Source organism: Plecotus auritus (assembly GCF_963455305.1).
Source record: "Plecotus auritus genome assembly, chromosome: 2".
Taxonomy (NCBI): domain Eukaryota; kingdom Metazoa; phylum Chordata; class Mammalia; order Chiroptera; family Vespertilionidae; genus Plecotus; species Plecotus auritus.
The window spans coordinates 5,380,541-5,405,122 of NC_137771.1; the positions used below are offsets into that span (position 1 = coordinate 5,380,541).

At 50.6% G+C, this 24,582-nt stretch overlaps 1 protein-coding gene across 4 annotated transcripts in view; it reads right to left on the minus strand.

Annotated features, from left to right (window-relative positions):
* Nucleotides 1-24,582, minus strand: part of CLSTN1 (calsyntenin 1) — a 58,289-nt gene that overhangs the window by 6,806 nt on the left and 26,901 nt on the right. The window contains exons 2-11 of one of the 4 annotated variants that reach the window (XM_080657819.1): nucleotides 19,598-19,720; nucleotides 13,626-13,655; nucleotides 12,271-12,469; nucleotides 10,169-10,377; nucleotides 8,771-8,920; nucleotides 8,481-8,666; nucleotides 6,387-6,635; nucleotides 5,211-5,332; nucleotides 3,839-4,001; nucleotides 1,168-1,224 (exon numbers count right to left, since the gene is read on the minus strand). In XM_080657819.1, the coding sequence (XP_080513945.1) occupies nucleotides 1,168-1,224; nucleotides 3,839-4,001; nucleotides 5,211-5,332; nucleotides 6,387-6,635; nucleotides 8,481-8,666; nucleotides 8,771-8,920; nucleotides 10,169-10,377; nucleotides 12,271-12,469; nucleotides 13,626-13,655; nucleotides 19,598-19,720 (1,488 nt within the window). The remainder of the gene's footprint in view (nucleotides 1-1,167; nucleotides 1,225-3,838; nucleotides 4,002-5,210; nucleotides 5,333-6,386; nucleotides 6,636-8,480; nucleotides 8,667-8,770; nucleotides 8,921-10,168; nucleotides 10,378-12,270; nucleotides 12,470-13,625; nucleotides 13,656-19,597; nucleotides 19,721-24,582) is intronic. The other 3 variants (XM_080657820.1, XM_080657821.1, XM_080657822.1) reach the window with 3 other exon arrangements.

Genomic DNA, 24,582 nt, shown 5'->3' on the forward strand with positions numbered 1-24,582 from the left:
TCGGGGGGTCCCTCACCCGAAGCCTGGAAGCCAGGAGGTCCCATGAGTGTCCCCACACATCTGCCACTCACTGGTAAGGGTGGCCTAGCCCACACCTGTCGCCACGGTGCACGAGTGACACGTCTTACTAGCGCCAGCCTCTGCTTGTCAGCCAGCTGGCTCACACTAGGGCTGCTTTTTCTGAGCATGCTCAGGGATACGTACAAATTTGGGGGTGAGCCCACACAGCATGACCAGGAAGAGAAAAGGGATGCACTCAAGCCGCAGGTCAAGGCTTTGCAGGTGGCGGTGCCGAGTGCCATCATGCCCGCCTCCTGCAACTGAGGATAACTGGGAAGTGAGGATGTCAGGCAGGAAACGAAAACCCAGAAACTGGCCCGACAGACTGTGGCACAGACTGCTGTACCTCGCCTGACAGAGAAGACACCGATTTTCAGCAGCAGGTCTCATCCCCAATAAGGACACTAGACAACACTACAAATCACTGCTAGGGACTGAGATTTCTAGGAAACAGGTTTAAAATTTAGTATCGCCCTGGCCACTTTGCTTCGTGGTTACAGCATCGGCCCGCGCACCAAAGGGTGGCGGGTTCGATTCCTGTCAAGGGCACGTACCTCAGTTGCAGGCTCGATCCCCGGCCCATCAGGGTGCATGCGGGAGGCAACCAATGGATACATCTCTCTCACATCGAAATTTCTCTCCCGCTCCCTTCCACTCTCGCTAAATATATGCCCCTGGGCGAGGATTAACCAAAATAAAACAAAACTGAGTATCAGTCAGGTTACCATATCTAAAAACGAATCTTTTCCTGTCTCGTGATTCAGCCACCTGAGAACCGGGAGGTACCCCTAACCCTCGCCTATGAGATTTCAGCAGGGAGTCTCATGCAGTGGCATCAGGGTAAAACTGGATGAGAAAAATAAAAATCCCATTAGTGCATTGCATTAATGAGTCATTTGCTCACTGTAATTGGGCTCAGAACAGGCAGCAAAGGGAAACCCCATGAAGCAATGGTGGGGTGGGGGCGGGGGGGAATAATGCAAAGCAGCAGCTCAGATGGTGACTGGGACCAAAATGTCATTGGGGCATTTCATGCAGAATGTGCAATGAATCGATGTCTGTATTTAAATGAAACAGTGGTGAACCATAGGGGGAAAGTCCAGCAACCTGCCAGGGCCACAGGCACAGGCTCAGTTTCATTGTCATTTTCAACTCCTGAGTACTCTGCAGAGAAGCAAGACAAGAGGAAAGGACCCCAGGTTAGGCTCTTCAGAGTGGACCTTGAGAATTCATACTGAAAAGTGACCAAATACAAAATGCGAGAGAAAAATTCCCATGTCCCCTTGGGGACATACTCCGCCTGGAATCACCTTTTCCCAGAAGCGCTATTTGCCACCCCAGCTTCGTGATTCTTCTATTCCACCTTCCCACACCCTCCTGGCCAAAACGTAGGTTGGATTCAAAATAAGACGAGGAAGCGCCTGTACACTGAGCTCCGTCTCCCCGGCCTGGGCGGCTGGCGGGCCATGAGGAGGCGCTCACTGGCTGCAGAGACGCACCGACTCGGCACACCCGCCGGCCCGGCCCGCAGACTGTCCTCCGGCAGGGCGGCAGGGACACGTAAGCGCCCACTGCTGGTGTACGGAGGGCTTGCAAACGTCGTCCCTTCAGAAAGCTCAGAACAAGTTCACATCGGTCTAGACTTTAACCTCTAAGTGGCAGAGAGAAGAAGGCATTTTCAACCACTTTTTCCAAACAGGAAGGGAGAGTCAGAGGTTAAGGAATTCCCCTGAGAAACAGGTCATCACCCCACAGCCCCTGGAAGGGGTCCAGTGTCCGGTAACGCCCGACTGGAGAGGCACCCCCAGTGCGGGGGCACAGAACTTCCGCTTCCCAGACCAGGTGGGAGCCATCTCTGCGCTCACAGCCCCGCAGCGATGTGGACACCCTGGGGGCCGCATGGGGGGGGGGCAGGGGCGAGGCAGGTGGGGGCAGGGAGCCCTGGAAAGCTCAGAGCTCCCATGACTCCTCCATGACATGCCATTAGCCCAGCTCTCCACGGGACTTCGTCAGGGAAGTGGTTTCAAATCCACTGAAGGGGCAACGGAGACCTTCCTCCCTGTTGATTACATTTTCACGAAGTTGTGCTTGGTTTGGGGTTGAGGCAGACTTTCTGGCTGAGCACGTTGAGGACCGAGGTAGAAAGCGATGGATGAAGGTGAAAATGGCCATTCTGGATGACACGAGCAGGGTCCCAGGGCGGCAGGGTGTGACCAGGGGGATGTTTTAACCCAACCAACAAAGCTCCCAGAATGTAAAGCAACATTTAGGTTTGCCCTTGAGTTTGTATTTTTAAGATAATTTCTCAGAATTTTTTGTTTACTTCGGGAAGCAAATTTGAACAGAAAATTTAAGAACAGCAACTACAAATTTCTGTATCCCTAATAATTTATTCCCCATTCCTTGGTCTCAATGTTTCACTGCCTCATGGATGAATTGTCACCAAAATTAAAAACGGGAATTCACCGAAGAGGTTCACTCTACATTACTGTCTTACTCCGTTTCATTTGAAAGGACCTGCAGGAAAACAATGAAATTCAAATTCCCATAATAGAAACAAAGCTGTCTTAGAAATCAGGCTCTTTCACAAATTTCTAACTCAAACCACAATGTCTCCACAGGGAGGAAGCAGGAGACCCATTTAGCAGGTGCCTGCAGTGACCCAACGCACCGTCGAGTCACAAGCAAAGGTGGGGCCTATGACCCTCGGAGGCAGAGTGAGGGATGCCAACGTGGGTGGGAGAATTACAGGCTTCTCTTCACTAACTGCTCACAGTTAGCGCTCCTTTGGTTGTGAGTGGTCAGCCACCGACCACAGTGCTATCAGCAGCAGCTGCAACTCTCGCCCAGAGAAAGCACTGCCCTCTCCCTGTCGGGCTGAATGCGGCAGACACCCCAGGGATCACCGCAGCCGGGGCCTGCTGCGAAGGCCTGCTCTCCGGTTAACAGAGCAGCACAGTGTGAACCTTCCACACATCTGGTCTGTTCGTCCTTGGGTAACTACATTTCAATCTAATTGGTTCCCTTGGAAACCTGAGGAGGGGTCCAGAGGCTTCCCCAGACCACGGTAAGGGCTCGACCCCGGCACAGCGGCTTCAGGGCTCAAACCCCAGCGCCACGATGACCCAGCTGGGAACTGGGGCTCACTACTGCTCAGGGCCTCGGTTTCTTCAGTAAAATAGGGATCAAACAGCTTCCACCCACAGACTCATTGGAAGCATTAATGAGATGATTATGTAAAGCAATTGGCACATGGCCTGCACTCAGGAAGCACAAACCAAGGGTGCTGTTGCTCTGGAAGCTGTCATCACACCCGTGCCTGGTCATCCAGCAGAGATGTCCACGAACCTCTCAAACGTGGCACCTGAGGGTTTCCCACCGGGCTGTCAAGCGCTAACGGCTCCGTAAGAGTCATCTGGCCAAGGCACACCGACGTTTCTGTGCCTGACCGCTGCCTGCCTCCATGCTTTCACAGACTTTTCAACAACTGATTCATTTATAAAACGTTCCTCAGTTACACGCGCCCTCTGTGCAACACCTCCTCCCAGGCTCCGAGGAAAGGTGTCCTTTAACACACCTGCAGTGAGTGCCCATCAACAGGGCCGCCCTGGAGCATGGGTGGCCTCGGTGGTGCCCCAGAAAGGCTGGGCCCGGGAAAGGAGTGAAGAGATAAAGGGAAGGAGGGTGAGGTACTGAGAAGAGCCTGCTTCCTCCAGCAGAGCGGACGGAAGCACCGAATTCCCGAGCCTTGGGGAGAGGCGGTGCCCATGCCTGTTACCTTGCCAGCAAGCCCCAACCACGAGCTGCGTCTCGATCCTGGCTGGGTGAAGCGGGTAATCCTCAGTCACCGAGAAGGGCTCGTGAGAAACTCCGTCCACGGAGAGCGTGACCCGTGGGATTTCCACGTTGAGGACGTAGTGGTGCCATTCCTCATCACAGACCTGCGAGAGGCAGGGGGAGGGTTAGCAGCAGGGTGTCCACCTCCCTCTCCTCCAGACACAAAGGCAGCACTGCGCCCCGGCGTATAGGTGCTGCCGGGGTCGGGGGCGGTAGGAGAGTAAGGCTGTACTTAACATACAACATCCACAGCAATGCTCGCGACAGGGTGACCGCGCGGACCTGACCAAGAGCAGGGGAGAAAGGCAGTGGCTTCTCATCTGGGACGGCGGGGGGCAGGAGGCATGTGTTTTTAACACCACGATAAACGCTAGCCAACAGTAATGCTGACCAACTGTGCGTTTGAAAGTCGTTAAGCCTGGGTTCTCGAACAATTCCGTTCTCAATCAAGTTGCTCACAGAAAAAGGGTCTCAGTAGTTGAACAAGGCTTCAGTTCTCAACCGGACAGGCCTTCCATGCTGATACCTGTATGATCAGTCATACATCTCTCAGGCGACTAACAGAGGAGAGATGCGTGAGTGTGAGTCAGTTGCCGTTAAACCTCGGGCTGTTAACATCTCAAGAAATTGTGCTGTGAATATTTTTGTGTTTTTTTGCTTTGGGGGGTCTGGAACGGATTAACTCCATGTATATTATTTCTAAAGTTAAAAAAATGGCTCGGTTTTCAAACAAATCACTTCTTGGACAGCCTCGGGGACAAATGAAGTCTGAGGATGAGGTCCCCCTGAACTTGACTTCTCACTCAGAAACTGCTGGGAACGCATGACTCTGTCGAATGGAATGTCACATGAGCTGACAGCAAAACCGCCAACTCCCTCAACGTAGTGGCTCATGCGGCATCTGAAAGACTCAGGATTGCTGGTTCTTTGGGAACTTGAACATGTTCCCTGGCGCCTGAATCAGCCCAGGCCCCTGGGGATCCGTGGCACCTTTTGGAAAGCAAAGCCTTAAGTAATGAATAAACAAACGCAAGGATCGAACCCCAATTTTTAAGCAAGGGCTGCTTTTCCAGTAAGTTATGACCCGGTTTTTTGATTTTAACACATACAATTTGTGTATTAATATTTTATGTATAAAATACATACATGTGGAAATAACTTAGGCTTTCAGTGGAAAGGAGTTAATGTGACCCACAGACACAAATCATAAAGCTGTGAGTCTATACGGCCGGGAAGCAGCCAGGCCCGGCCAGGTGGCAGCACCTGGTCCGTCTCTGAAAGCAGCCGAAACGGCGCGTTTCCCATTCCCTCACCTGAGCCAGCTTCCAGTGGAACTCTGCAGGTTTGTACTGCTTCTCTCCCGAAGGATCCTGACGGAGGAGGAAAATAAACCGGCAGCCGTGGACAAAGAGGGAAAAATGGTGCCGGTTCATATCTGCAGAGAGAAATGCGACTGGTAAATTGCCAACTTAAGACCCAAAGGAGAAATAAAAGCTATTTCTTTAATGGGTTTTGAAGACACGGTTTTATCAGCATCAATGAACTTCCCAGCTGGGCCAAGGCAGGGTCAGAAACAAATACACTTGGGTTTTTACTATCAAATGCCCAAAAGCCAGGGAATGTGTTGAGGACAGGCCGCCCTGGTGTAACCATCCAGCCTCGGGGGGCTTCGGAGGAAGGAGTCCAGCAGCCCCTGCGGGGACACGGAGCACGCGCTCCCCCAGCACCCAGCACCCACCGCGGGGACACAGAGCACATGCTTCCCCAGAAGCCCCTGCTCCCCCAGAAGCCCCCGGGGGGACATGGAGCACGCGCACCCACCGCGGGGACACAGAGCACGTGCTTCCCCAGAAGCCCCTGCTCCCCCAGAAGCCCCCGGGGGGATATGGAGCACGTGCTCCCCCAGCATCCACCGTGGGGACACAGAGCACGCGCTCCCCCAGCACCCAGCACCCACCACGGGGACACAGAGCACATGCTTCCCCAGAAGCCCCTGCTCCCCCAAAAGCCCCCAGGGGGACATGGAGCACGCGCACCCACCGCGGCGACACAGAGCACGTGCTTCCCCAGAAGCCCCTGCTCCCCCAGAAGCCCCTGGGGGGACATGGAGCACCCGCCCCCCATTGCCCCCTAGCACCCACTGTGGGGACATGGAGCACGTGATCCCCCAGCAGCCCCTGCTCCCCCAGCAGCCCCTGCGGGGACGCAGAGCATGTGCTCCCCCGGGAGCCCCCGCAGGGACACGGAGCACACGCCCCCCAGCACCCACCGCAGGGACATGGAGCACGTGATCCCCCAGCAGCCCCTGCTCCCCCAGGAGTCCTGTAGGGACACGGAGCCCCTGCTCCCCCAGCAGCCCCTGCTCCCCCAGGAGTCCTGTAGGGACACGGAGCCCCTGCTCCCCCAGCAGCCCCTGCGGGGATGCAGAGCACGTGCTCCCCCAGGAGCCCCCGTGGGGACATGGAGCACGCGCCCCCCAGCACGTTCACCTGTTTTGTCGGAGCTGCAGAGAATCGTCTCCTTCCTGCGGCCGAAAGGCCCGTGCCTCATCCACAGGGACACCGTGAAGGGCTCTTTCGGGTTGACGGAAACGAGGCCATCCGGGATCCGGACTGCCTGAGTGCCATTGAACTCGAAGACCTGGTCGCTGTCGTGGCCGTTGTCCGTGGGGAGGCCCACGGTCCAGTTCAGGGAGCAGCTCGGGGCAGGGAGCAGCTCGGCAGTGCCGGACCCAGCCCCTGAAACAACACAGGAACGTGGTTCGCAGGGTGTGAGGAGCTGAAAGGCACCGCCCTTGGCCCTGGGTCATATGGTTCCCTAGATCCACTTTATTTTGCTCAAAAGGAAGGGTTTTTATGACAAAAGCAAAATTTGTAAGTACTAAGTGTGGATATTTTTTTAAAAGTTAGGAAGAAAAAAATAAATCTGTATTTCACAATTAACATTTGCATGTAAGCACTTCCAGTCCTCTATGAATATGTGCATGTTACAAACATGGAGGCCTGTGTGCACGCGCACGTTCCCAGTCAGACTCTAGCACAGCGCAAGATGCTGCCTGGCGGCTCATCGCACGGATGTGCCCTAGTTCATTTAACTGACCGCCCTGGTGGACTGAGGTCCCACGTTTTCCTAGGATAAACCTTCCCTTGATGCACACCTTTGCGTGTCTCCATGATCATTCCCTTAGAAAAATTCCATTAGAAATGGAATTACTAAGCAAACAAAGCTTGAAAAATTTTACAACTATTGTATGTACTGCCAAGCTCGATTAAAAAAAAAATTTGCAGAAGATTTTGCAAGTTCTCCTGGTCCTCGCGTCTGATCTGGCTGAACAACCTGGTCTCTTGAGTAACATTGACCTCAGTCCAAATCCCAGTCCGCCACCTCCTAAAAGTGCGTCCTTGGGAGAGCGACATAGCCCCCCGTCTCCATGAATCCCTCTGTAAGAACCAGGTCAGGACCACCGCCTCTGCAGGCCTGACGGGAAGATGAAAGAACGCATGCGGAAGCGCCCAGCATACAGCAAGCACTCAGATATGGAATTATTTCCATTCTTCCTACCTTTAAACTGTCCTGCTGAGAAAGTGTCCATTTAATACCATAAGAAATGGCACTACGAGAAGGTAGTTTTACACATTATACTAATATACACAGTTTAAACTTAGAGCCCATTCCAGATCTCTTAACTTAGAAATTAGGTACATGGTTATGAATATTTAGACTCCGAGTCATAAGACACCTGAGTGTGTTCATCACTGGGATGCGCCAGCAGACAATACACTTTTTCTTTTTGCTTATTCACCACGTAACCATTTCCAGTGAGACACGAACACTGCTGCTTAAACCCAGCTGCTCTTAGCCGGCCAGAGAGGGGACGCAAAATGCTCCCCGCCGAGCTGATGCTGAGTAGCTCCTGAAACGCTCCAGACCCCCCTGGTATGAAGAGGCCGTGTAAAGTAACCGGTATCTTCTCACCAGCCAAGGAAAACCTCTGCCTCAGCATTTTCTGTGACAGACAGCCACACCTCCCATTTAGATAAACCAGGAAACTTTCCCTCTGGCTTCTCCGCCCCAGGCCTGTGGATAAACTTCTGCACCCCAGGCCTGAGTATACGGTCCATGGAGACCGTAGTTAGATGTGGGTGCTTTTGGTCTTGATTTTCTTCTTCACATTTGCCAAAAGCTACCGCATTACCTGTAGTTTTTTTCTTTAGTCCTTAAATTACCATCCCGTTTCCTTTAAAACTCCCTCCACATATGTAATTTCTATTTTGATGATTCTCAATGCATGTCAGAGAAATACTGTCTTCAAATCAGTGGTTCTTAAAAATGCACATAAAATAACATTTTGAACAGACTTCCATGGGGTCATGTACCCCCGGAAGCCCACCCGGTAGGGAAGTTAGCCGGTGAGGCAGCAGCAGCTGTGTCAGAAAGTTAGAGTCTGTTTTAGTTCATGATTGTGAAGCCACACACGTACACACACACACACACACACACACACACACACACACACACACACGCATGTACACACACACGTGTAGGGTCCCTCTCGCCCGCACTGCAGACCGCGGCCTCCTTACCACAGAGCCGGTGAAGGGACTTCTCCGAGTAGGTGTCGCGGTCACAGCCTTTCCCTATGTGGCTGGTCTCCAGCTCCACCGTCACCTGCACCGAGGCCACGGGTTCATCACACGTCTCCAGGTGGGCGCTTGGGAAGAGAGCCAAGGCGCCTGTGCCAGGCTCATACTCGACCCTGCTGTTCCACCCTGCATCGGCCCGGGCAGAGGGAGAGAGGAGGAAGTTCACACATTAGGTTTCGTGCCTAAGCTTTAAGAACAGGGGTGAGCACGGAGATGAGAATGGGGCTCACCTTGCCACCCGGGGGTGCAGGTGGGCTTGATGCTGATCTTTACCAACACGTCCTCGGTGGCCCTCTTCTTCCCGCAGTCATAGGCTGTGACGGTCAGCTTGTACTGGTGTTCTTTCCCGTAGTTCAGCTTCTCTGTGTTCTTTATGTAACCTTCCAGAGGGAGGAACAACAGTGAGGACCCACACCCGAGCTGCTCTCCCCTCCACGTCCCCGCTGGAACACACAACCCCAGAAGCACCCGGAAGCACCGACAGGGGGCACCCGAGGTCACGACACTCCCCTGGCTTCCCGAGTCTCCACTAACCCATCTCGGAGCCCATGCAATTCAACTCCATTCATTCCTACAGACTTTGGTTTGTTTTTATAAATTTACTTGAAGATTTACATATAAGAGAATAAAAAAGACAAAATGATTCAAATTCTTCAAATATTAAATCCAAGCTCAAAGCTGCATTAAATACTTCTTGTTTCAGACTTACCTTATTAGCAAGAGAGAGAGTTCCTACCCCACCCACCAGAGAGGAGCCTGCTTTGGACCATGAATACAGGGGTCTGCAAAGTGTTTGTCGGGCTGTGATTTTAGCAGAGAATCTGGACTGTGGGTTAACGATGGAGACATGCATCATCCTGAAGCCATAACCTCATAAAGAAGTGAAACTCTAGAATGAGCCGATCTGTTCAGTTACTGAGGGTCTGGCAATGAGGTACGAACCTTCACCTTCAAGAGGAGGCGGAAGATTCAAATCTAACGGAGAACAGAAAACCAGGCCCAACGAAAGGCCCGTCTTACTCAGATGCATGCTGACTGAAAGGGCAGAAGATAAAAAACAGCACCATGATGGGCAGGGATTGTTACTGGACTTCGATGGGCAAGGAAGAAGGAACGGCCCCGCCAGAGAACCGTGGCGTTCAGGGGACAGAGTGAAAACTCGACTGGGAAACAGACACCACAGCAGGTCTCCACTACGGACTGAATGTTCCTGTCCCCGAAGTTCACACGGGAAGTCCTTACCCGCAGTGTCATGGTGTAAGGAGGTGGCCTTTGGGTGAGGCAATGAGGGCGAGTCCCCATATTGGAATCAGTGTCCTTATAAGAAGAGAGGAGACCAGAGTGTCCTGTCTCTCCCACCATGTGAGGACAGCAAGGTGGCGCCCTCACAAGACTCTGAATGGGCTGGCTCCTTGATCTTGGACTTCCCAGCCTCCAGAATGTGAGACTTAAATGTCTTGTTTAAGCCACCTGGTTTGTGGCATTTGGTTCCAGCCCCCCGAACGGACTAACTGTCCGGCTTATGAGTTCCACTGACGTACACAGTTTGGGTGTGAAGCTGATCGGCTTAGGAGGGACAGCCTGCCGGGACCGTCCCCCGGCAAGGAACACTTGCCCTCTGTTCTCACCATCTTTGTCGACCGTGAAGGGCACGTCTGGAGTGACGATTTCATAGCTGCAAATCTGACTGAACTGAGGGGAGCAGTCTGCATCCACGGCCTCCACCCTCAGGATGCTCTCGTAGCGCCTCCCCTCCACCACTGACGCCTGGTAGGACTTCTCCTTGAACACAGGTGCGTATTCGTTCACGTCGTTCACCTGAATGTGGACCGTTGCTCTGGAAGAGGGGAAAAGCTGTGGGCTCTGCTTGTTTTATTATCCCCCAAAATTCTGCCCTATTTTTAAATTTCCTTTCTCTGATACATTTTATTAAATTTTCTCTATAATAAAGGGTAATATGCTAATTAGACCAGACGTCTTCCGGATGTCATTCCAGACATCCTTCCTGACGAAGCGGGGGCTGGAGGGAAGCCAGCCCGGGTCCCAGGTGCCGGCAGCCTGGGTCCCGGGTGCCGGAGGGAAGCCGGTGCCGGCAGCCGGGGGAAGGAAGGCCTACTCTTGCACGAATTTCATGCATCGGGCCTCCAGTATGAAGATAAAAGGTAAACTCTTCACTGTTTTTAGTTTAGCCGGGAGACAACAGAAAAGTTAAAGCAGGAGTTTGGGTTGATCCTTCCAGGTCTAGGAATAAGGTACCTGGTAAGAAGGCGACAACACAGCTCTGGCCGGCGGCTCATGTGGTCGAGTGTTGTCCCAGACACCAAAAAGGTTTCAGGTTCGATTCCCGGTTAGGACATATACCAACATTGTGGGTTCAATTCCCAGTCGGGGTGAGTACGAGAGGCAACCGATGGATGTTTCTCTCTTTCTCCCCCTTCCTCTCTCTAAAAATCATTAAAAACATACCCTCGGGTGAGGATTTAAAAAACAAAAAAGGCAGTAACACTGGGATTTTCTTTCACGACGTGGGACAGGGCATGTAAAAGGGAGATAAACTATACCAGATGTCTGTAAGCTCTGTTATCACAAAGTTAAAAATACTTTGTTTCAAAATTCAGAAACTAGAGCCAAAGGAAGAAGGGATAAGAAATAGAGATGGAAGATGGGGTGTGGTGAGCATTAAAACAGGCCTGTCCTGCTTCCAAGGAATAGAGACCATTAGCAACGCGTGGTTGGGACACCACCTGCCGTAGATCTAGCAAATGGGGGACCTCAACGTGACCTGTGTGGCCCTTCCTGGCGAACCCCGTGCTCCCAGCTTCCATCGCCCCAGCTCGGGGATGAGAAGACGAAGGCACCGTCAGAGCAGCCTCCCCAGACAGGAAACTGCTGGCCTCCAGGGCGTCCTCTGAACCGGACAAGCTCTGCACGCAGCACCCGCACTGCTCGCCCACACCCTCTACACCCCAGCCCACCCCCCCGTCCTGACCCGCACCGCAGTCACAGGGCATCATCTCAGCCATCTTTCCTCAACCCACGTGCTGAGTAGAAACTGAGACTCAACAAAATTAAATCTGCCTAATGCCGAAGGGCAGGTAAGTGGCAGAGGAAAGACTAGATTCTTCTTTATTTTATTTTTTGTATGTTTTTATTGATTTTTAGAGACAGAGGAAGAGATAGGGATAGAGAGATATAAACATCATTGATCAGCTGCCTCCTGCACGCCCTTGACCGGGAATTGAACTGTGACCTCTTTGTTCCTGGACCGAACACTCAACCACTGAGCCACACGGGCCAGGCAGGAAGACAAGATTCTAACTCCACGTCTTGCCCAGAGCCCTCTCCTCTAGACCGGCGGTTCTCGGCTGGCAGGAAGGCCGTGCTCACTCCCAGGGCGGAGCCCACCAGCTGGCTTTCTCTCACCGGCTCGAATGAACTTCATGCCCTCAGAACTTACCGACAAAAGATACACATACCCATAAAACCCCTTCCTAGGGGAAAGAGTGGGCTTTCCGTGTTTTCACTGTGGGGCCTTGGTTTCTCTATGAGGGTATTCATTCATTTACTGCCAGGGTCCAGGCCCTTGCTGGAGCCGTCTACCAGGGTGTCTGATCTAATTGCTACGTCCCGATGGACAACTGAGAACCCGCTTCCATGTCAAAAGCACCGAAGCCCTGGGGACAGGAGCAATAACGGTCACTCGCTCACGCTCCCTGCCCGGCTTACTTACTTGTGAGACTTCTTGGCATTGGCGCTGCCATCAGGCCCCCTCCCGCAGTCATAGGCCTGGATGGTGAACGTGTAGTCTTTCTGCAGCTCACAGTCTAGCTTCTCTTTTGAGCGAATCAGTCCCTCGCCCGTGGATTTATCCACCACCACTGCGTCAAAGGGCACGTTCTGCCCATGAATTTTAAATCCACAGATCTCACCTGGGGAGTCAAAGCAGCGCAGGTTAGAATGGCTGCCACCAAACCGGCTGCAGTCAGACCCCCCCCCCCCCCAAAGAAAACCAATGCCCACAACGGCAGCCAGGGGGTGGGAGGGTCTGTGGGAAGCAGGGCGCGGAGCTTGGTGACAGGGTGAGTTCTGGCTTTAGTACAAAGAAGCAGGTTCTAGCTTTCCAAGCAACTCATTTAACTTTGCATCCATTCATGCAGGAATACAAAAGAGAGAAAGAGAACATATAGACAGGCATTTCACAGGAGTACTTAGGACAGCTCCAGGGCAAAGTGCTCTCATTAGCAAACGCCAAGGCCTGATAACACCAGAAACTGCCCGGGCTGCAGGGGACAGCTGGGCAGCTATTTTGGTTTGGACCAGAGAGGAGGCTAAAACACACAGTCAAGTGTTGAGAGAGGAAGAAGCGTGAGATACAGGTTCAGCACCATAATTACAGAAAGTCTGTAAAAAAAAAAAAAAGTCAGAAGAAACAAGTCTTCCTGTGCAATGAGCCTGGCTAAAATTCGGGAATCAAAGCAAACTACTGAACGAGAAGGTAGAAATACCAACTTTTCAGGCATCCATTTCAACAGCTGGCGCCTACCAGTACGATGCAGCGCCCGCCCTGGGGAGAGCTGCCAGACTGGCCCTTGTTTCGGACTCTATCCTATCGGACCTGGAAAGGAAGCCTGCCTGGGAACGGAAATCCGTCTGAGTTGGCTCTCCAGCTTCATGAGGAGTTAAAAATCTACGTTTCCATTCTTGCCCATGGGAGAACAAATATAAACGTTCTAATGTGTAAGTAAGACTTCACAAAATGTACTGCACATAAAAATAAGATGGACCTCTTCCAAAATTACAACTAATAGAAAATAGTTATGAAGTGAATCTCTTAAGTTCAATGAGGGGGAAAATGTACAGTATTATCCATATAGTTCAAATGGATGTCTGATTTCCAGATATTTCTAACCAAGGGTTTGGTTACATACAGTTTCTGTCAATATATTTAAAAATAGAAACAAAACAGGAGAATAAAAGGGATAAAAGAGCATGACAGCTTCTTCTGTTTAAGGGCTGATTCCCAATTTTATAAACAAAGTTAGTGGGTTAATATTCATAAGAGGGATAGAAAGAACCCTTTATCACCTTCTTTGGTGACTGTCACCTCAAAACTCTCTGAAGGGAGAAAAGATAAACCCATGTCAGTAATACAGGAAAGAATGAGGACGGAACAATAAGGAAAAAAATCGAAGATGCACATATTACACAGAAAAGCTGACACAATGTAACAATCAGCTCAGTAGAACGGCTATAGCATAACTGGACCTTCAGTAACAAAGTGTCTCTCTGAATCCTACTTACCAGGAACTCCTGCATAATTTCTGAAATTGCACTGACTGCCCATGAAATACCACAGCCACGGCTTCCTAACCCCCGCAGGTGTGTCAGACATCATAACAGTTTAGACGCACACCTATTTGTCCTTTACAGTTTTCAGCTTTTCCCTTCCAATGTAAGTTCTTGTGGTTAGAGTCTGGTGACATTCAGCTCATCGTTAGATTAAGTGAAACAAACAATGGGTTTTATGTTCAATCCTCTGTTTATGAGCTGAGTAGACAGCCATGTTTTCTAATCGGATAGAAACGGGACACGTGCTTCTGTGGGAACTGAAACCAATTCAACAGGAACGGCGGGGAGGTTCCAATGGCCACTGTCCGTTCTGCGGGAAACACTGGTCTAGCAGCCCATGTACACCCCGGTCCCTCGCCCAGGACCACTGCAGGGGGGGAGGTGGGGGCCCCGCTGCCCCCTCTCTGTGTGGCCTCACCAGGGCACCTTCTCCCCCAAAGGCATCACAGCCTGAATCCCCTTGCTTTTAAAAATGGCTTTACCACATGTTTGTGTATCCCCGAATAGTGTGCTTCACTTTGCTTGTTTTGAGGGGTGAACAATGGCATCACCCGGTACAGAATGCCTGCCTTCTCACTCAGCCGTGGGTCTAAGGTCCGTTCATCCGGGAGGGCAGGCACACCCAGCTATGGTGCATTCATTCATGCCGCGTAAGAGGGAACCGGGAGCAAACCCAGGTACAGTGCACAGAGCACGGCCTGCCACAAAGCGGGCCCCAGCAGTGTTCGCTGTTCCCAGTCGGTTCCACTGGCACTGGACCATACTGCCAGGTTTCTGCTGTTCATGACGAGCTACAAGGGATAATTCCGTCTGTGGTTCTGGCTGCATCCACACCGCGTCTCTCTAGATCTGTGCTGGCCAATGCCCGTGCCATAGCCACTAGCCCCATGGGGCTGTGTCAAATTAAATTAAAATTCACGTTAAAATTAAATATTAAAATTCAGTCTCTCCTCGCACATGCTGAATGGAGAATGCAGACACCGAACCTTCCCACCATCACAGCAAGGGATGTGGATGGTGCTGCCCCAGCCGGCAGGCAGCCTATGGCCTCGGGCCACACCCACCTGCGTCACATTGTTGAACAACCTGCGTGCTACAGTTTTTTCTATCTTTTAAAATATTAAATGAAAATTATATGAAATTCACATTTCTGTGTCTGTAAGCAAAGTTTTATTGGGCCCACGCACTGAAGGGTCAGAGGTTCCATTCCTGGTCATGGGCACCCTTCTCCTCCACCCCTGATGCATAGTTGTGTTATTTACACACCGGGACAGTTACATACATGCAGTTACATGCACTGATTACATGGAGTTACAGCACGGTGCATCTCCACCCCTTTGCATTCTCAGTCCTCTCCTAGACTCACCTTCTCTCAACCTCTGCAAGGAAGGCCTCTCAGAATCACCTATCAGAGTCTATTCCCTTTCTGTCCAGCCCTTTCCCACTTAATTCAGACCATGTGCACCTGCCCTGAGAGGTAAGTCTACCTGAAACCCTACCCCACCAGGTTTCCCGACGACCTTTCCAGCTATACTAGCCTTGGAATGGACCAAACCTTCCCCATCTCTCCCCCCCTCATTCCCCTAAGATCATCTAAAACAGTCAAAAGGGCCCTAGCCGGTTTGGCTCAGTGGATAGAGCGTCGGCCTATGGACTGAAAGGTCCCAGGTTTGATTCTGGTCAAGGGCACATGCCCGGGTTGTGGGCTCCGTCCCCAGTGGGGGGTGTGCAGGAGGCAGCCGATCAATGATTCTCTCTCATCACTGATGTTTCTATCTCCCTCTCCCTCTCCCTTCCTCTCTGAAATCAATAAAGATATATTAAAAACAACAACAACAACAAACAGTCAAAAGGGCCCTGGCCGGTGCTCAGTGGTTAGAGCATCAGCCCGTGCACCCAAGGATCTTGGGTTTGATTCCCAATCAAGGGCGTGCATACCTGGGTTGCAGGTTCAATCCCCAGCCCTGGTTGGGGTGTGTGCAGGAGGCAACCAATCAATGTGTCTCTCACATATTTGATCACTGATGTCTCTCTTTCTCTCTCCCTACCTTCCTTCCACTCTCTCTAAATAGCAATGAAAAAAATATCCTCCAGTGAGGATTAACAACAAAAAAAGTTAAAGCAGTCAAAAAGAACTTTACTACAGAATTTTTAAAAAGCAAAACATAAAACTGTAACGATGCGTACAGATTTGACTTCTTGATAGCCAAAATCGCATCAAGGGTTCCTGTTTACGGTGTTAGCCCTCACTTTCCTCGTCCATCCCTCTGAGAAACGGGGCTTCAGGCCGGCTTTGCATTCTTTCTAAGTCTCCTTCCAAATCTGAGTATAACCCCAAACTGCACTGCTCTTCCATAAAAGCGAGGGTGTCTTCAGAGCCTCGTCCCCCACTCTCAGGTCACCTCCCTATGCTGCACTCCCCCTGGAGGCCATGAGTGCCAGCTCCAACAGTTAGTTTCACTGGTGGCAAGCAACAGAAATCCACTCCAGCTAACTCAGGCCAAAGGGGCTTCACTGCAAAGCCGTCACGAACTCATGGAATTGGCTGCAAGCCAGAGGAAGGGACGTGGAAACAGCAGAAGCCAAGGCAGCTCGAGAGACCAGGAACAGGGGCGGAACAGGCCCAGAGCAAACTGGCCTGGACCGAGGGAACGTAACCTCAGCCGGTATTAGCATCTGTGGCTCTCCCAGGAGGGGACACCTGTGAGCCGTGCCTGGGCCGTGCATGCACTTGGCTGGGGAAGGCGGGTAACGGATTGTAGACCCACCGATGTGGCCCTGGGAAAAGGGACACCTGCTGAGAGCATCCACTACAACATCCCTGCTAACCCGACTCTCCTCCCGCCCCCCTCCTCTCCACTCGGCCTTGGTGCCCACGCTGCTCTCCCGCTGGGCATCAGGCTGCTGCTGATTTTGGTGACTGGTCCATGCTAGTTTCTGGGACCTAAATCCTCAGTGCTCTGAGAAGAAGGGCCAACGTTTATGCTTCTTTACATTCTACAAGGACCTGGCATAGGAACTTAACAGTTAGTGATTACTGATACCAACCTTTCCTGGAGGCAACTGCATCCAAAATGAGTCCACGCTAGTCAGTGACTGTTAATCTGAAGTTTCCACCCTAACATCCAGATACTTACTTAAATCCGCTACTCGACGAATTACTGCCTTACAGTAATTGAGCTAAACCACAGGATATTTCCAATGTTCCATTTTTTTCAAGTATTTTGATAGTTTCGACATATAAAAATGGCAATTTCATGGGGCTTCACCAAATATGTCCAACTCATTGCTACAAACACAACGTCAGCCCATCGCCTATGCTAAAAAGGCAGTGCTGGGGGGCGGGGGGACAAGGTGATGTGCAGGAGTCAGCCCCATCGCCATCCTCAGGGCGAGTCACATAAAGTATAAAGAATACGGAGGAAAGGATCACACACCTGAGTTGGTTCTAATTATCAATGAAAATAAAGTCCCCATTCTTGTCCGGAAATTTCTTTTGGATTCTATTTCCATCGCAACTGTTTACCTAACCTTGTAAAATCTCCGTGCTCGGCGGGAAAGCAGGAAAAGGTGCGGGGTGAAACCACCTACTAGAAGGAAGAGCCAGAGAAGGGGGCGACAAGGCGGGGCACTCAGCCTCTGACGTGGGCAGTGAAGAAGGGACAACTGTCCAAAAGGCCACCACATGGCCTGCGTGAGGGGTTCAAGCTCCCCATCAAGTACACAAAATGGGCAACACAATTTCTTACCCACCTCTACTCAGGCTTTTAGCAGATTAAGGAAAGGGGTTGAATAAGAAACTTCGTTATTTTAATTTCCTAAACTACTTGACAAATACCAAGATTTTACTCTCCTATTTCACCCCAAGAAAGCAATCTGGGCAAGACTCTGCGTTCAATACGAACGTCTGATGAGGGACAATTTACAACGCCCTCTGGTGACTAAGCTGCCAACATTAGCCATGGACTGATTTCAGAAGTCTGACAAGCAATCTCTGGTGGTTACCCCACATTCCTGTGAGGGGGTAGGACTGCGAGCCGGGATGCTTACCATGTTCTACAGATAACGCTGTGAGAGCCCACAGGGAACCTACGAGTGGAGGCCGGAGTCGGGCCACCTGGCGGGAAGGCGGCTCTATCACTTACGGGCTGTGATCTTGGGCAAACTCAGTCATGCCTCCTACAATATTTATGGAGTGTCAACTAGTGCAAGGCGCTGGTCTAGGTACAGACCCCAGGACCGTATACAGCTGACACTGCACAGCACAGAGGCCCAGTCACTTCTTAGGAGGCAGGGAAAGTCAGAAACATGTAAGTCTGCTCCAAAACATCAACTAGGTAATCCTATTCAGTAATTCACACAGCACTGACCGTCACTCACGCACAGAGGAGCGTGTGTAATAACTAAAGGTGGCCCGCAGGGGCTGCGTGTACAAGTATTACACACCAACACTCCAAGTCTGTTAGTTCCAGAGCACACCGATGTGCAATGCTAAAAACGAAGACAAATTTGGGGGAAGGAAGGAAGGAGCAGACGAAAATCATCTCAGCTACTGCACAAGCACTGTGTATGGACTCACGGCATCGAGCTCGTGCTCTCCTGTCCACCTAATCAGATTTCTCTCTAAAAACCGATCAACAAGCGAGACTACTGGGAAGGTCTGTGTCCACCACTGACGCACATAGCACAGCTGGCTCTCAGGTTACTTCCCTGAACATGGGCTGTGGCACTTGAAGAGAATGAGGAACAGATGAATTTATTGTTTAAATCAGCGGTCGCCAACCTTTCGGGCCTCACGGACCACCGGTTGGTGACCGCTGGTTTAAACAGCTCTTCAGAAACACGTCCACTTCCCTCAGTTTACACACTGTGCAGTAATGCACAGCCTGATCTATACAAGATAACTGAGTCCTTCTCACTGGTCCCCAGGCAAACAGCACACACTAACATGAGAAATTGGGTCCTGGAAAAAAATGCCATGCAACAACTACTCTTTTAAAATTAACTGTGCCCCTGAGGCCAGGAGAGGGTGACGTGGCACAATTCACGTCCGTCAGGGAAGTTACTATGGACACGCGGCTCAAGCAAGAAACGCTCTAAAGTGCCAAGTGGTTTTACATGTCAGCAAACAGCAGGTCTCCAAGCGGCCCCAGCGCTGCCGCTTAGTCAGGTTACAGTCTGATGAAATACCTCCACTTTAAAAACGTATGGACAGTAAAACCTGAGCCACAGGATGCCCCTATAAAGATTGCTTGGCGTTTCCGAGTAAGTCTCTTCAGTAACTGAAACCGAGGTGGTGCGAGAGGACCCTGAGCTGCAGTTAGCCAGCTCCTTCTCTCGCGGACCTGCAGCACCTGGGAGCAGGTCAGAGGGCAGAAGCTCAGGTCCCCCAGGCCCTCTGGGTCCAAATCTGCATTTCAGCTCCACCCTCGGGTGCGCTGTGTGCACGGTTTTTTGAGACACACTGGCCTAGGTGTTATCTGATGACATCGAGACAAGGACTAGAACGATGCGATGTGATATTGTGCTTTTCATCCACACGTACAGGCTTTTGGTCAGGTCCCCTAACCAGTTAAAGTAACAGGAAAAAGGACAGTGCCCGGGAGCCACCACCCCCCGCCATCGACACCCGTTAAGAAAGGGTGAGAAACGTTCCCAATGCACCGCCCGGTCCCGTGCAACAAGAGCCAACAAAACCACGCTCCTACCTGCGAAGCGCAGAGGGGCGTCCTTGTCCAGGGCGATCAGCGGGGGGTCGAGGAGCACGGTGTTGTCGTTTTCTGTCACGATGCCGTGATAGGTGGGCTCGAGCCAGGGCTTGTGCTTGTTAGCTGTGTTTGAAAAGAAAGGAAACAGGCGGGTGAGAACACCATTACTTCTTTTGAAAAGAGTTTTAAATTGATTTTGAGAGAGGGAGGGAGGAAGCGAGAGAAACATTGATGTGAGGGGGAGGTGGGGACTGGCTTCCTCCTGCATGCCCCCTACTGGGGACCGGGCCCACAGCCGGCATGCATGTGCCCTGACCAGGAATGAGCCGGCCACCTTTCGGGGCACAGGACAACACCCAACCCACTGAGCTACACCGGCCAGGGCTAGACTGAGTATTTTAAACTCAACTGCTTTTGAAGACACATCTATTATGTCTGACCCATAAGACTCTCATTGGTCTGGAAGGCAACACTTGCATTTTTTGTTGCAGGGTTTGGTATCAAGACCTAAATATCATGAAATTCTAAATTCTAGAGTGAGTAATGGAGAAACTCTCTGAGTCCAGGAAGAAACCAGATTCTGCTGTACAAATTAAAGAAAAAAGACTGATGGCCAGTAGACAAATTCCAACTGTTTTGGGCCTATTACAGAACAGTGACAAAGAAAAGTGTTATTTCTTTATGACAATACAATAGTACCTATTTAAAATTAGCATTACAAACAAAGACACAAAATAGACAAGACTTATGAATATAAAATTACAAATCTAAGGCATTAAAATAAAATAAAATGTGAATTCCTGAAATAGTTGACTGAAAACTGTTTAAGAATAAAGAACCCACTTTGGAGTCAGGCTGACGTGGGGTCCGATTCCAGCGTCCTCTATCTTTACTGAGTGACCTTGAGCAGGTGTAACTGACCTCTGGGTGGCCTTGAGTAACCTCTCAATCTCATTTCCTAGTTCGTAAGGCAGCCCCGCCCCCTCCCCAGAGGGCTGGTGCCGTCACCGGAAAGGGGCTGGGCAGTGTAACGCTATTCTGTTGTTAAGGGAGAACTGCGCTGTCCAGCAGGCACGTAGCTGGCGCCATCAGTTTTTAGTTCTGATCCCTCCTGTTTGCCTGGGCCTGGCTTTGTCCGGGCCACAGCCACCACGTCCTCCCTGCGCGCTCGCTCCACCAGTGCATTGTGGGCTCCACCTCACAGCGGAACGCTCTCATTGTAGAAAGACTTTTCCCTTGAGTGTTACCAGCTCTCCTTCTATCTCAGGTGTAACGTATCACATCTCAGGATACGGTTAACCACAGAAGTCCTCAATTTAGGGTATGGAACTTTATGACCAATAGGTAGTGCCTATTTGTTGAAGGAACTACCCAGACTCTTTCCCGTAAGTGCAAATCAATCCAGAAGCATCTGAAATTAAATTTAAACGTTTAACCACGTCGAATACAACATCCCGTAAGGGGACACTGCTTTCCTGCTGCGGGTGATGACCGTTATGGAGCAACAGGTGAGAAGCACCTGGCCTCACCTGCATCCCCTCCAGCGCGGTGCATGGCCGGCGTGCGGGAGGGAAACAAGCTCCCGGCTCTGCAATGAATGACGCCTCCATCAGACATTTATGCATGCCACATCCAACCCACAGCGTTTAAACCTCTGCTTCACTTGCAAGGTCACCGCAGACCCACAGGACCAGTCTAATGGGTGCAGAGTTGCAGTTTTACAAGATGAGAAGAGTTCTGGAACAGGTTGCACAACAATATGAACGAGTATACGTAACACGACTGAACTGTATGCTTAAGATGGTCACGACGAGAAATTCTGTTCTACATTTTACCACATTTAAAACTCTGCGCGCACAAAATGCAGATGCAGCCACTTCTCGTCACCTCTCCGCTCTCCTGGACTTGTTACAAGGGCCAGGTGACAAGCGCGTTCTTGCCCTCCGGACAGATCCTCAAACACGTGCACCCAGAACCGGCCACACCAAAACGTTACTGAAGATCCTCACAGCATTCGTTTATGTGGGATCTACCTACCTATCTCATTTATCTACCTACCTACCTATCAGAATTTACTGTATTATAAGAAATTAAAACCAAGATAAATTTTAGTATTTATTAATTCATTTAAAAATACAAACCCATTATAAGTTAACGTAAGTACCATTTTCATAAAAACTGCATTTTAAAAAACAAAGCTCACTAAGGACAGCGGCACCATGTCCATCCTGCCAGTCTTTTCGCTCACTGTCCGGCTTCATCGGAGCCAGCTGGTCCCCAGGGCGCCTCCTGGGTCCTGCCGCACACGCCAGGCAGCCTCTCCAGTGGTCGGCAAACTCATTAGTCAACAGAGCCAAATATCAACAGTACAACAATTGAAATTTCTTTTGAACGCCGAAAACCGACTTCTGCGCATGGGCCACGAAGTTTCAATCGCACTGTACGTGCGCGCCCGCACGTGGTATTTTGTGTAAGAGCCACACGCAAGGGGCCAAAGAGCCGCATGTGGCTCGCGAGCCGCGGTTTGCCAACCACTGCTCTAGGAAACCACCACGCTCTCACGAGGATGAGGGAAAAGCAAGTCAATGTCTTGATATTAAAATAGCTTTGACCTCTCAAGTCCCCGGCCAGAGTCTCAGGTCTCTGTTCAAATGCTCCCTCGTCCAACCACACCAGCACCCGCTGCTCTGGCCCCACCGTCTCCTTCTCTGCTGCTGCTCATCGCCACCCTGGGCACAGCGAGGGCAGCGGAGCCAGCCTGGGACCTTGGGGCAGTTACCTGGCTGCCTCCGTGGGCCTGTTTCCTCAACTGTAAACCAAGGACAGGAATAGTACCCACGTCACAGGTTGCTGTGTGATCAAACCCGTCACACATGCCAGGCTGACAGTGTCAGACACAGGAGGTGCCACAGGGGCTGCTGTGTCATTACCTTCCCCTCCTCCCCTCAGACATGGACAAAAACAGATGCTGGGAGTGGCTGACCTTTTGCTGTTTGCTAACTAGCATCTCATCACTCGGCAAGTATCAGGCCAATGAATGAGTGTGTAAGGAACCTCATATACAATACAAATAAAATCAATGTCCTGGCCCGGCCATCGTGGCTCTGGTTGAGCGTCGACCTATGAACCAGGAGGTCACGTTTCAATTGCTGGTCAGGGCACATGCCTGGGTTGCAGGCTCGTTCCCATGTGGGGCGTGCAGGAGGCAGCCAATCAATGATTCTCTCTCATCATTGATGTTTCTCTCTCTCCCGCTCCCTTCCTTTCTGAAGTCAACAAAAATATATTTTTTTTAAAAAGTCAGTGTCCTGGTTCGAAATCCTCTCCTAGAGAAGGTAGTTTTGGTGCTGAGAACTGAAAAGCAGGTATGATTTGATGTTGTAAACATCAAGGAGGTGTGACTTTTTGTTTCTGACAGGTGGACATTCAAAGCAAAGGAGACGGAGAACCTGGCGGTCCACGCGCAAACCAGGGACTTGTCCAGAAAGGTGACCTGTGCTTAGATTCTGGGGGGACCAACTAGGGTACCAAACCCATATCATGGAGGCCAAGATTTAAAGAGCCTTTGGAAAAGCTCTCCCCACACAAAAGCTGCCCCGGGCCAGGAGCCTTGGGAGAGAAGAGAATTCAGAAGTTCTGGTGCACCTGCCCTTCAGCAGCACCCCGACGGTGCCAAGCTCACTGGGGGGCGCTGTGCGGGGCCGAGTCGCGGCAGCCTTCGCTCCGGGAGGGTCCTCTGAACACAGGCAACAGCCTCACTCTGCAGCCGGGCTGGGGCTTTTCCTAACGGCTGAGACTCCCACTTCTCCAGACAGCTCGTGACACCTGCTCGGAGACCTGCTATGGTGCAGGCTGGACGGCTGCATGGGCTACAGGTGTGACCATTAAAAAGGCCACTGGGAAGAACCTCCAGTTTGTCACTGATCTCTCCTTTCAAAACACAGAAGCTATTAATTCAACTTACTATTAATAATGTACCATGAAGAGCAATAGTAAATTCCAATTTGTTTTCATACTTAAAGTTTTATTAATAAAATTATAAGCAAAGCAAATGAAACGGAAGATCATTCCAATATGTAAATCTGTTAAACTCCTTAGACTTTAAGTGAATTTTTCTAACCCAGTAAGAAGGTAAAAATACTAGGCAAAGCGCAGAAAATCTAAAATAGCAGAAAGTATTAAAAGGCAGTAGCATAAAATGTGTATTTCTGCTACCCTGAAGGAAAGGCCTGCAGCTGAAAATTACTAATGGTTCAAGGCAAAAAATAAATTTATAGTGATATTCCTAATTCTCTGATTTTTCCCAGTATTCTAATTTTATAATTCAGATTTTCTAAATTGCTCCTTTAGGCTGGCAGTAGAATGAAGAGAGCTGGCCAGTTTCAAAGAATGAACTTTTAAATATTTAATGAATGGTATTTTTAATATTTCATCACATTCAATTGGCATTATAAAATATGTATGAAGACAAGTGACTGATGTTTCTGTAATCATCCGGAAGGAGCCACAGAAAACTCGGGGAGACGAGCAGCCAGAAGGCTAGGAACAGGTCACCATGCTCAGAGCCTTTTCCTGATTCATGGCTTCACATTCTACACCATGAAAAAGCCAACGACATTTTGAATGGCAAAATACTGATTAAAATCCGGGAATGGCAAGGCTGGCGATCAGACCTTCTGCAAATGTAGGCTGTATCTGGGGTGTGCACCTATTACTCTAAGACCTGGCTAGCTTCTGTGGTTATAAATGGTCACTGATTTAAAAACCAAAGTGAAAAGAATACAACAGTCAGCTTCAGGATTAACTTTAAATATAAAAACTTACACTTTCCCAGTACATCCCAACTTTGTGGGCAAAAGAGAGGTTGGCTCCCTGTCCAGGTCACGCAAGTCACAGATCCCTGGCAAGGTGGCTGCAAAGCCTGTGTGTGGCAGCCCTGACATCAACCCTGCACCAGAGTTCCTGGCTGATAAATTCATTTACGA